We start from the raw sequence: 12,279 nt of genomic DNA on the forward strand, positions 1-12,279 counted from the left end.
AAGTCAGTTTACAATGAAGCCTATAGAGCCATTGTATTCTGCCTATAAGGCCCTTAAAAAACATCCAAACACCTCCATTAAGGTTTCATATACTGTATATTATGTAAGTATATATGTAATGTAACAGGCACATTCATAATAACATGTAATATGTACGTATTTTGCTCATTTTAAGCATATGCGGCGCATTAATTTAAAAAAAGCATCACGTTTGCTTTTTTTTCCCCCCCAACTACATCACTGATTACTGCTCACTGCAGACTTTATGAGAGCCAACATGCATGATAAAATATCACTTACTATACAAGGTCTGCTGTTATTAGAATGCCGACTGCTGGGATGTTCATATATTCCCATTTAGATAAAGAATGACTCATATTACTCACCAAGAAAAGGGGGTGGAAGTAACCGTCTTTTCGTGTTGTTCTTGCTATACCCCGGGTCTAAATTGGCTATCAAAGTGTACCAATTTGTCAGAATATGTTCTCGCCCTTCTACTATCAAGGTGAGGCATGATTTATGATCTACAACCAAATTAACGAGAAAGCAGCTGATCATTTGATTATGTCAACATTGGCACACAAGCTTGTGATGACGGCGCCGCTATAGTATATTTGCGTCAGCGCTTATAATAACAATATCACTAATACTTGGTTAATATTCAAGTCACGAAATGTAAATGGAGTATTGTTGGATGTTTTTTGGGGGGTTTTATGGGCAGAATAGAGGACTTCCCATTGGCTCCACTGTAAGCAAACTTTTATTTACGAGTTAGAGTGCATTAAAAAAATACATCTGTCGTCATGTCTTTCAGAATAGTAGTGAATAGGCAACATTTAAAAAAGTGCAGTTCCCCTTTAATATACGTACATCTGTACCTTGTTTGCTATATTATTGCAGATACTGTACTTTCAAAGTGTGCACTTATTTCTTACTATACTCACCAAGTTTTGATCAAATCAATGACTTGCAGTTCAGTAAAACATTTACCAAGCATTTGTGTATGACATTCTACCAAATTGCATTTGTAACCAAATATAGGGGTATTTTGTAAAGCAAATTGTATTCATGCAAGCAAATAACCTGTGATTAATCATGATTAACCACAGTTCTAGAGTGTGATCAATCAGATTTTAAAAAAAAATGTCACTTGACAGTCCTAACAAAAACAGGTACCTACATGTAAGAAAAGTTGTTTTTGCATAATAGGATCCCTTTAAATAAGCAAAATAAAATTCCATCTTACTAGTATTTTATTTTTCGTCCTTTTATCACTGCATCAATAATTCATCATTGCTACACATTAACTATCCTTGTTTTACTTTACTGAGAAAATGGTGACATTTAAACACAAGAAGTGAACAAACTATAAATGACAAAATGTAAGCAAACAAAATCCGGTGTCAAAATGAAGATGTGATGTGAGTGAAATGTCAGTAATCCATCCATTTTCTACCGCTCATCCCTTTCAGGGTAGCGAAGGGCTGGAGCCTATCCCAGCTGTACTCGGGCGTAAAGCAGAAAACTCCCTGGACAAGGCGCCACCTCAATAGACGTGGAAAAAAAAGAGTAAGGTTAAATTAACCCTGCTTATTCCAACAGCCTTTTGACCATTCTGAATTGCGTAAATGTAATTAACTATGTGATGCTCTTTAATGTAATTTGTTAAGCACGCCCACAACAAATACTATCCCATAATGTTGTAGATGTCTGCAAAAAGATGGCTGTTCGAACATGTTCAATTTTAATTGGAGAAAAGTTCAACTCATCACCTGAAGGCCAACGGAGGTCATGCAGGCTGAGACAGGCAATAGTTTTTTAGTTAAAAGGGTAGGAATGTGCGTGTGTGTGTATGTGTATCACCTTGGTGAAAAAGGATCGTCTGTCACACCTGCGTAAAAGCTTAGACATACAGCTGTTGTTCCCAACACAGAGAGAACAAGAGATGACTGACACACACCACACAGGTGTGGAGTGCCACACCTCTTTACACTTCACAATAATCCAGTGACGCATGGGTGGAGACGTGAAAAAAAGAAACTTTTAATCTAGAGCAATAAGGTCAAGACTTGAAAGTGCTTAATAACCACGACCGCCCAGCTGAATCATCATTTCAGAACATGTCAAGAAGTGAAGGACTGACCTGTAAATGGAAATGTTTTCTATCAGCTGGTTGGAGGCACTGTCGTAAAGGATAATTCCACGAGGGGAGACCGTTAGTGTGACTTTCTGGAGTTTTTTCCCACTGGCTTTGGCCTGGATGAAGGACAGACACATATAAATTATATGGCAGTGATTCTCAAACTGTGATAAGTGTACCACTAGTGGTAGCCGGCTCCATTTGGTGATACTCCAAAGATTCACTTAATTAAATACGCAAACACACTTTTACTGTTCAAACTGTGTATAACGTTTTAGTGACCCAAAATATTAAATGTACTTGGTAAAACCTCTTCCTTGTTTTAATGAATATTTAGGCCTAGTACGCTACTGTATTTTAATGTTGGTCATTATAGTGGTATTTGGAGAGCCAAGTGTTTTCTGAGGTGGTACTTGGTGAAAAAAGTTTAAGAATCCATGCAATATGGAATGTATGAGAGACAGACAAATACAATAAAGTTACAAAAAACTTTAGAATCTGTGACCTTAGTTAGCTATTTGAGAGAGTCACAATATGATTATTATATTTGTGCTTTCCTATTTGAGTCAATAACAACAGATTTAATTAACCTGGATTGGGCTGCATTCACTGCGGACAGCCGGTGGATTAAGAGCAATCAGTCGCTCTTCCTCCTCCCTCTCTATATAGTATCTTCGTGTCCTGAGACCCACCATTGTTTCAGTGCTAACTAAATCATCCCCTGAGCTGCCAGATCCAATAACATTAAGCCTTTTCTAGCATGATAAATCTGTCTGAGCCATCTACTGAGCAAGTGTCCAAACTAATTGCATTCTCATTTAAATGTCAGCCTCGCCCTCGGGGAGCAATGGGCAAGGAACCAGTCAGGAGCAGGAGAAAACGACTGAATGCGAATTAATTTAAGGAAAAATGGAAAAATATATTGTACAGGTTTGTTCAGGTAAAACTCTATACAGTGGAACCGCCGACACAGTCAAAATCTAAACTACTGAACATTATTTACTTGTGACTTTTACTCAAGACAAAGAGAATGGCCGATAAAAGATTTTTAACCTAAAGCAGTTTGGTGACACGGTTCTGTTCCAATTGTGTATCTTTTTATTTTGGTTCTTCTGTTTTCACGGGAGTAGAATATTATGCATGGTTCTGAGCTGTGATATAGGGTTCGGGTTATAGGGGGCAGTGACGTTTGTATGCTAGTTGGAATCAACAGTCGCATTGGCTAAATTTAAGCGTAGAGTGAATCTTGCCATAAGGCACTGATGATGTTTTGTAAACTCCAATTTAAAAGACTGTGCACACTGAACAGTCATTCTGTCCTAACGAGTTCGACATCGTTGGGTTGGTGAGATAGATTAAATGAGTTCTATGGTAGCAACATTTTCCAACAGTTTTGGATGCAGTTCAAACTTCCATTTCATCCACATGCTTATGCTTGTGTATTTGTATTTTGTGAATTAAGTGTATGTGTGATAACTCACTGTGGCCACTATTCTCTTGACAGCAGCTGCAGACAGCTCTTCTCCTTTAGGTTGCTCAACCATTGTGACCCCCAGGTACTTGAGCTGGAACACCATGCCCTCCAAGAGGGTCTCCCTCGTGTCCGTCCAATTTTCAGGAAGCTCTGCAAATGAAAGAAACGTTGATGAGGAACACGTTCAGAGACACTGTGTCCACTTAAAAGATGCTGTGACTTGACACTTGGGTCTGTGCACCGTGCAGCATTCTCTCGATCGCCTGATGGGACTGCTAACTCAACATGAGTCACTGTCATTAAACGTGTCCTCACATGCGTGTTTATGGTCAACTTTAACAAATGAGCAGCCAAACCACAGGTTTGCAAAATAAAATCAGTCACCAGGTTTTGGTACACTCGGCTATATAGTCAACATTCAGTGACTTCTGGACCACACTGCCAAACAAACACTAACTCTGCAAAAGGTATGCGAAGGTTCAAGGTAAATGTTGTGTTTTGTATTTTTCGATGTACTTCCACATAAACATACCAACTTCCCATTTTTGTGACATAAAGGATAGTTTATCTGTTTGGCTCCAAGTAGAGATTGGACAACATTAACCGTATTGTGTGAGGTCCTAAAAAATGTCATGCCAAGTTGAGACATAGTAGGCCATTATTAGCCATGGGAATGTTTAGCACTGTATGTGATTTCTAAAACTTATGAACCTCAAATGTAGGCTGCTAAACCTGAATGGAGCAGGCAGACTGAGTGAATGATTAATAGCTATGCTAGATCCATAACAATTTAATGAGTATTATTTAAAGTTTATGGTACTGGTATTTTATAAATTGGTTTCCTAAAAGGGCTGGGTTAAACATTGGGGTGCAGTGGTTTGAATATCTGTCGTAAAAGCTTTTTTAGCAAACCATGTCAACATATACAGTGGTACCTCAACTTAAGAGTATCCCAACCTAAGAGTGTTTTGAGCTGTCTCTCTCTGCTAATGGTTATGCTTCAACTACTTGCAAGCAAACATTTTAGTAACAAGCATCCCAGCCATTAGTTAGCAAAGCAAATGTCACACTGTAAGATCCGCCTAAAACATCTGGTCCTACTCGTTAGCATTAACCAGTGAAGTTGGCACGTTGTGTAATTCGTAAATAAAAACAGAACACAATGATTTGCAAATCCTTTTCAACTTATATTCAATTGAATAGACTGCAAAGATATGATATTTAATGTTCGAACTGAAAAACTGATTTTTGTTTTGCAAATAATCATTAACTTAGAATTTAATGGCAGTAACACAATGCTAAAAAGTTGGCACAGGGGCATTTTTACCACTGTGTTACATGGCCTTTCATTTTAACAACACTCAGTAAACGTTTGGGAACTGAGGAGACCAATTTTTGAAGCTTTTCAGGTGGAGTTCTTTCCCATTCTTGCTTGATGTACAGCTTAAGTTGTTCAACAGACCGGGGTCTCCGTTGTCGTATCTTAGGCTTCATATTGCGGAACACATTTTCAATGAGAGACAAGTCTGGACTACAGGCAGGCCAGTCTAGTACCCACACTCTTTTACTTGCTGAAATAAGCAGAGGCATCCATGATAACGTTGCTTGGATGGCAACTTATGTTGCTCCAAAACCTGTATGTACCTTTCAACATTAATGGTGCCTTCACAGATGTGTAAGTTACCCATGCCTTGGGCAATATACACCCCCATACCATCACATATGCTGGCTTTTGAACTTTGCACCTATAAAAATCCGGATGGATCTTTTCCTCTTTGTTCCGGAGGATACGACGTCCACAGTTTGCATAAACAATTTGAAATGTGGACTCGTCAGACAACAAAACACTTTTCCACTTTGAATCAGTTCATCTTAGATGAGCTCAGGCCCAGCGAAGCCGGCAGCGTTTCTGGGTGTTGTTGATAAATGGCTTTCGCTTTGCATAGTAGAGTTTTAACTTGCACTTACAGATGTAGTGACAAACTGTAGCTAGTGACAGTAGTTTTCTGAAGTGTTTCTGAGCCCATGTGGTGATATCCTTTTCACACTGATGTCGCTTTTTGATGCAGTATCGCCTGAGGGATCGAAGGTCCATAATATCATCTTCTCCAGATTCTCTAAAACTTTTGATGATATTACGGACCGTAGATGGTGAAATTCCTAAATTCCTTTCAATAGCTCGTTGAGAAATGTTGTTCTTAAACTGTTCCTAAACAATTTGCTCACGCATTTGTTCACAAAGTGGTGACACTTGCCCTATCCTTGTTTGTGAATGACTGTGCATTTCATGGAAGCTACTTTTATACCCAATCATGGCACCCACTTGTTCCCAATTAGCCTGTTCACTTGTGGGATGTTCCAAATAAGTGTTTGATGGGCATTCTTCAACTTTCTCAGTCTTTTTTGCCACTTGTGCCAGCTTTTTTGAAACATGTTGCAGGCAAATTCCAAATGAGCTAATATTTGCAAAAAATAACAAAAGTTTTCCAGTTCGAACGTTAAGTATCTTGTCTTTGCAATAAATATAGGTTGAAAAGGATTTGCAAATCATTGTATTGTTGCGCTTGTAGCGTGAAAGCAAGACAACTTGAAGTATCGTTTGACACACAAAAACGTGTGCGTCGTTTATTCATCAAAGACGAGAATGAATGACTACTAACATCGAACGACTCAAAATGGTGGTCACAACATAAATGATAAATAAATGATAAATGGGTTGTACTTGTATAGCGCTTTTCTACCTTCAAGGTACTCAAAGCGCTTTGACACTACTTCCACATTTACCCATTCACACACACATTCACACACTGATGGAGGGAGCTGCCATGCAAGGCGCTAACCAGCACCCATCAGGAGCAAGGGTGAAGTGTATTGCTCAGGACACAACGGACATCACAAAGTTGGTACTAGGTGGGGATTGAACCACTCGGGTCGCGCACGGCCATTCTTCCACTGCGCCACACATACCCCACCTTTGGGAGAATCTCCTGACGGTCACTTAAAGGGGCCGCTCTGAATGACTCACTCTTAACTGCATATATGAATGCTAAACAAGAACAACATTGTTATGTGCACAATCGAACAATGACAGTAAATAATGATGACAAAGTCAAGTAAACAGGTGTGGTGAATTATGTCCTTAAAGCAACCGCTACAGTATTCTGTTTTTATTTATGATGTACACAACGGGACGGCGTGGCGCAGTGGAAGAGTGGCCGTGCGCGACCCGAGGGTCGCTTGTTCAATCCCCACCTAGTACCAACCTCGTCATGTCCGTTGTGTCCTGAGCAAGACACTTCACCCTTGCTCCTGATGGGTGCTGGTAGCGCCTTGCATGGCAGCTCCCTCCATCAGTGTGTGAATGTGTGTGTGAATGGGTAAATGTGGAAGTAGTGTCAAAGCGCTTTGAGTACCTTGAAGGTAGAAAAGCGCTATACAAGTACAACCCATTTATCATTTATTTATTTAACGTGCCAACTTCATTGGTTTTAGGTTTTGTACATTAACATTATTTACCAAGCATTGGAAGGAAGGAAGCGAGTGACAGACAGTGCGAAAGAGAAAGTGGATGATATTCAATGAATTGAAGAAAGAAATCATCAAAAACGTGGCTGAGCTCTTCTCCAACTTGGCAAAGTAATTCAAGCTCAGGCATATTGCGTACAACGCCAAGCAAGAATGTTAAAATAATATCTAAACATATCTAGACATTTATCCAATCAAACATGAAAAAGCTGCTGATTGTTTGCTGGCAGAGATGTAGCTGAAAGGAGATACCGTAGAAGTCCACTCTCCAAGGTACATGTTGTACATTATTATTACATTACTTCATAAAACTACTGTAGTTGTTAGCAGTACATTCTACAGTATTGTTTTTATACAATATATCTTATTTAAAAGTTTGTTTCTTTTTTAAAAAGGTAAGTTACATGTTAAAATTATGCTGTTTTGAGGAGCCAAGTACTAATTAATTTGGTTTGATTTTAAATAATTCCAATGAAATATGTTGCTTTGTGTTTTGAGTTAAGAGCTCCATCACAAACAATAAAAGCTCGTAAGTTGAGGTGTTACTGTCAGTGCTAATGGGGGGAAAATCCTTACATTTGACAGAAGTACTAGGTTAATTTACACCTTTATTTTGGCATTCACGGTCTACTGGCTTTGGCTAAACGATTACAATACAGCAATTAGCAAACCACACTTTGTCAGAAATACAATGTAAAGAGCATGGGCCACATTTGCTTAAGAGAAGGGACAAAAAATTTTCAAATCAGCTGAATTAATAAATTGTCCTTTCAAAAATGTTTCCTTGAAATGTAATAAAGAATGGAATTACGAAAAATAAAAATACAATTTACGAAATCGATAATTGTATTCATGGCAAACTAAAACTGAACCAAGTTGATAGTTGATCATTGAGATGTGCACTGTTTGACAGGTAACAGTCCAGGGTAGTCTAAAGTCAGCACAAATATTTTCCAACTTTCCGAGGACCCAAAGCAGGGTATCTGTTATAGAACATAAATGAATGAACAAACAAGTCGTGTACCGGGAGTTTCTATGTGCCACAAGGAGACAGCAGACAATTGACAGTTGAGTCCAAGTTGCATGAAGCAGAATAAAATAAGAACAACAAAACACTATCTAAGGTCCTTTGAAGTGTGATGAAACAACAGTTTTGTACAAAAAGATGACAAAATGAAAAGGGCTATTTTTAGACTAGTGCATAAACCCACCAAGCTGCTTTGTATGGAATAATAATCTATGTTCATATTGGTCACATTTGCATTTATACAGCCAACCCCCCACCAAGCCCTTCCATGGCATCTCACTGTAGCTCTGGTGCTGATTAAAGCAAACTTCAAAGGCTTATTGGCTGTACTGGAGCTGTGGCTGGCTGGTCAGTGAGCACTGCTCGCATGGGTGATGCTGCTTTGAAATAAGAGCATGTGTAATGGGGCAATGATGTTTGCTCAATGAATAGGGATCACATCTAGAAAACAGGATACAGCTGCTTCTCATATTATGGTGTGATGTTTTTATTCGACAACCATTTTCTCAGAATCGTGCAGATTGCCAATAGTGCAACAGTTCAGATGGCCTTGTATTGGAACCACTTCTGCAATTATGGCTATGCCTTGATCCTCTTACAACCAGCCAGCTCACATCACTTTTGCATACAATTAATGCAGACATTTAAAAAGGCACCACATATACTCAAAAGGAAGCTCTCATGTATAATGAGTTGCAGGAAAGAAAACACAATCTTTGTAGGACCAAATAATTTCAGTCCATGTGGTACTTTATTTTTAATCAATATTAATATTCTTATCAAATTATTAAGTCAAAAATTGTATTTCCTTTTTGGACAATTACACAAAAACACTAAGGAGACTTAATTTGTCAAACATCTCTACATTATCCTATGATAACACACAGGAACGACCTGTGAAAACAACAAAACTGACCATTGAGTTGGGATTATTTACAGTAATGTTAAGTGTAACCAATGACACAGGTATCTGCAATAAAGGGCTTTTGACTTAAACATGCTAATTTCTAAATCCACAAACGTTTGGCACAGAAATGTTCTGGAGGCGCTAACTACACTGCACATTGTATACAGTATATAAAATTCATAATGAGACATATGACAGCACCTGTAATGAATGTGGGAACAAATGCTGTAGTATGAAATATTTTATGCCTCATTCCAATGATGCACATGATAAACAAGGATAGTGCATAACAAGGAGCTGGGGACGACAAGATGAAGGAATGATTCAATCTTTGTTGTTTTTATTTAAGATTAGGACAGTAATTTACAAACAACAGAAGATTTACCTAGGCTAAGCTTTGCAAATAATACAGGCAATACAATCAGGCGTCCGGCAGGAGGGAATATAAATACAAAATCAAGTTTAACAAATGTGACAACTGTTCAACAACATCAATCAAAAATATATTTTTGGCTCCTATTGACAAATGATACACAATCAAGTCACCATGGCATTTTGCCCAACAATTGTTTTCTTTTGAGCTGGTACAACTAATCATATATTGACAATATTCTCGATGATGGCCTTCTTTTATCAGTATCAGTAGATATTATTTGTATTTATTTTTTACAAGTACAACATAAATACACCAGCAGGTGCGATATATACATATATGATACCAGTATTAGTATTTAAAAAAGGTTGATAAGAAGAGAGTAAGTTAGTAGTAATAACCAGTTCTCCTTTCTGCTAAACTGCGGTGCTCAGACGGCCTATAACCACAACATTAGCGCCACATAAAACATCATGTCACTACTGGTCTGGCGTTTCCTAAATAAATAATGTTTAAAAAACAACTTAAAGCATTGTCCAGTTGATGTATGCTATTCATGTTTCGCTTGATTTTACTGCAAAAAAATATATTGGCTCCAAAAATCGGTTATCGACCTTGTCCTGCCCACAGAGGCTAAGCGTCTGTGGAAGTGAATGGAAAGTGGCTTCAGCTCAGCTGGCCTGGAAACCAGGCTTCCACATGATGATTGGATGATCTGTCTGAGGCTAAATCTATTTTTGATTGACAACAAAATGAGCAAATCGGCAATCTTAAAATATAAGCCACTGCAAGCGCATTTTTCAAGTTTAATTCTGTTGTTCTGTGTTGATATGGAGAATCTCTCAATCCTTTCTTTGTCAAATCTAACATCTTTATATATTTTATCGGTTATTTGGAGAGACTGTGTTGAGAGAGTAAATAAAAATTAGCTTCTCCAACTTAAAGACAATCAGCCGCAACTGATATACGGAATGTGTTACATTAAACAATAATAATAAAAAAATGTAGCAAAACGATAAGAAAAAATATATGTTGATATTACAAAAGTAGTTACTAATAACACAGATGTGTTTTTAAATGTGTGTACACCATCTTTTAGCCTTTTTAATGAAAATATATGCATCTTTAACAATTATGCAAATTATGATATCATATTGGCCAGGCCCCCACCACCACAGGTATATTGGCGAGCTGGTGGGAGCCCTGCAAACAGTATATGAATATCACAATGTGAAGTTTTCATTTGACATTTTCTCAGAATCACGCACATTACCAATAATGGCTCGTCTCGATTACTGTAACGTATTATTTTCAGGTCTCCCTATGTCTAGCATTAAAAGATTACAGTTGGTACAAAATGCAGCTGCTAGACTTTTGACAAGAACAAGAAAGTTTGATCATACTACGCCTATACTGGTTCACCTGCACTGGCTTCCTGTGCACTTAAGATGCGACTTTAAGGTTTTACTACTTACGTATAAAATACTACACGGTCTAGCTCCAGCCTATCTTGTCGATTGTATTATACCCTATGTCCCGGCAAGAAATCTGCGTTCAAAGAACTCTGGCTTATTAGTGATTCCCAGAGCCCAAAAAAAGTCTGCGGGCTATAGAGCGTTTTCTATTCGGGCTCCAGTACTATGGAATGCCCTCCCGGTAACAGTTAGAGATGCTACCTCAGTAGAATCATTTAAGTCCCATCTTAAAACTCATTTGTATACTCTAGCCTTTAAATAGACCCCCTTTTTCGACCAGTTGATCTGCCGTTTCTTTTCCTTTCTCCTCTGCTCCCCCTATCCCTTGTGGAGAGGGAGACACAGGTCCGGTGGCCATGGATAAAGTGCTGGCTGTCCAGAGTCGGGACCCGGGGTGGACCGCTCGCCTGTGTATCGGTTGGGAACATCTCTGCGCTGCTGACCCGTCTCCGCTCGGGATGGTTTCCTGCTGACCCCACTATGGACTGGACTCTTACTATTATGTTGGATCCACTATGGACTGTACTCTCACAATATTATGTCAGACCCACTCGACATCCATTGCATTCGGTCTCCCCTAGAGGGGGGGGGGGGGGTTACACACATATGCGGTCCTCTCCAAGGTTTCTCATAGTCATTCACATCGACGTCCCACTGGGGTGAGTTTTTCCTTGCCCTTATGTGGGCTCTGTACCGAGGATGTCGTTGTGGCCTGTGCAGCCCTTTGAGACACTTGTGATTTAGGGTTATATAAATAAACATTGATTGATTGATTGATTGAATAATGCAGTAGGTTGGCTTGTCTTGTATTAGCGACACTCTCAGGATACCTTTAAGTGGCACACAGGCCCAAGGTCAGTATTTCTAACTTACTTTAAAGTTCAAACTTAAACTACCAATGATTGTCACAAACACACTAGGTGTGGCAAAATTATTCTCTGCATTTGACCCATCACCCTTGATCAACCCCTGGGAGGTGAGGGGAGCACTGAGCAGCAGCGGTGGCTGCGCTCGGGAATCATTTTTGGTGATTTAACCCCCAATTCCAACCCTTGATGCTGAGTGTCAAGCAGGGAGGTAATTACTATGATAAGGAGTGCCAAAAAAATACAATTATTATGACGACGATAACAACTAGTTACCAAAATAATATTTGCTTCCTTCAATATTTTTTAGGGAAAATCAACCAGCTTCTACTGTGATATGGCTTCCTAACTAAAAAACACCAATGCAAAACATATTCCAGCATTGTTAGATCACAATTAGGACACTGGGTTAATTTAGAAACTGCTGACATGACAAAAGATACCTGGAGGCACATACAGACACAGCAGAAAAATATTCTAGACTGGAAAATG

The 12,279-nt window shown here is 38.9% G+C and overlaps 1 protein-coding gene across 4 annotated transcripts in view; it reads right to left on the bottom strand.

Annotated features, from left to right (window-relative positions):
* The window catches only part of ldlrap1b (low density lipoprotein receptor adaptor protein 1b), a 57,022-nt gene that overhangs the window by 29,901 nt on the left and 14,842 nt on the right, over nucleotides 1–12,279 (bottom strand). For all 4 annotated transcript variants that reach the window (XM_061968535.2, XM_061968533.2, XM_061968536.2 and 1 more), the window contains exons 2-3: nucleotides 3,622–3,764; nucleotides 2,144–2,256 (exon numbers count right to left, since the gene is read on the bottom strand). In XM_061968535.2, the coding sequence (XP_061824519.1) occupies nucleotides 2,144–2,256; nucleotides 3,622–3,764 (256 nt within the window). The remainder of the gene's footprint in view (nucleotides 1–2,143; nucleotides 2,257–3,621; nucleotides 3,765–12,279) is intronic.

The sequence above is a fragment of the Nerophis lumbriciformis genome, linkage group LG08, assembly GCF_033978685.3.
Source record: "Nerophis lumbriciformis linkage group LG08, RoL_Nlum_v2.1, whole genome shotgun sequence".
NCBI lineage: Eukaryota > Metazoa > Chordata > Actinopteri > Syngnathiformes > Syngnathidae > Nerophis > Nerophis lumbriciformis.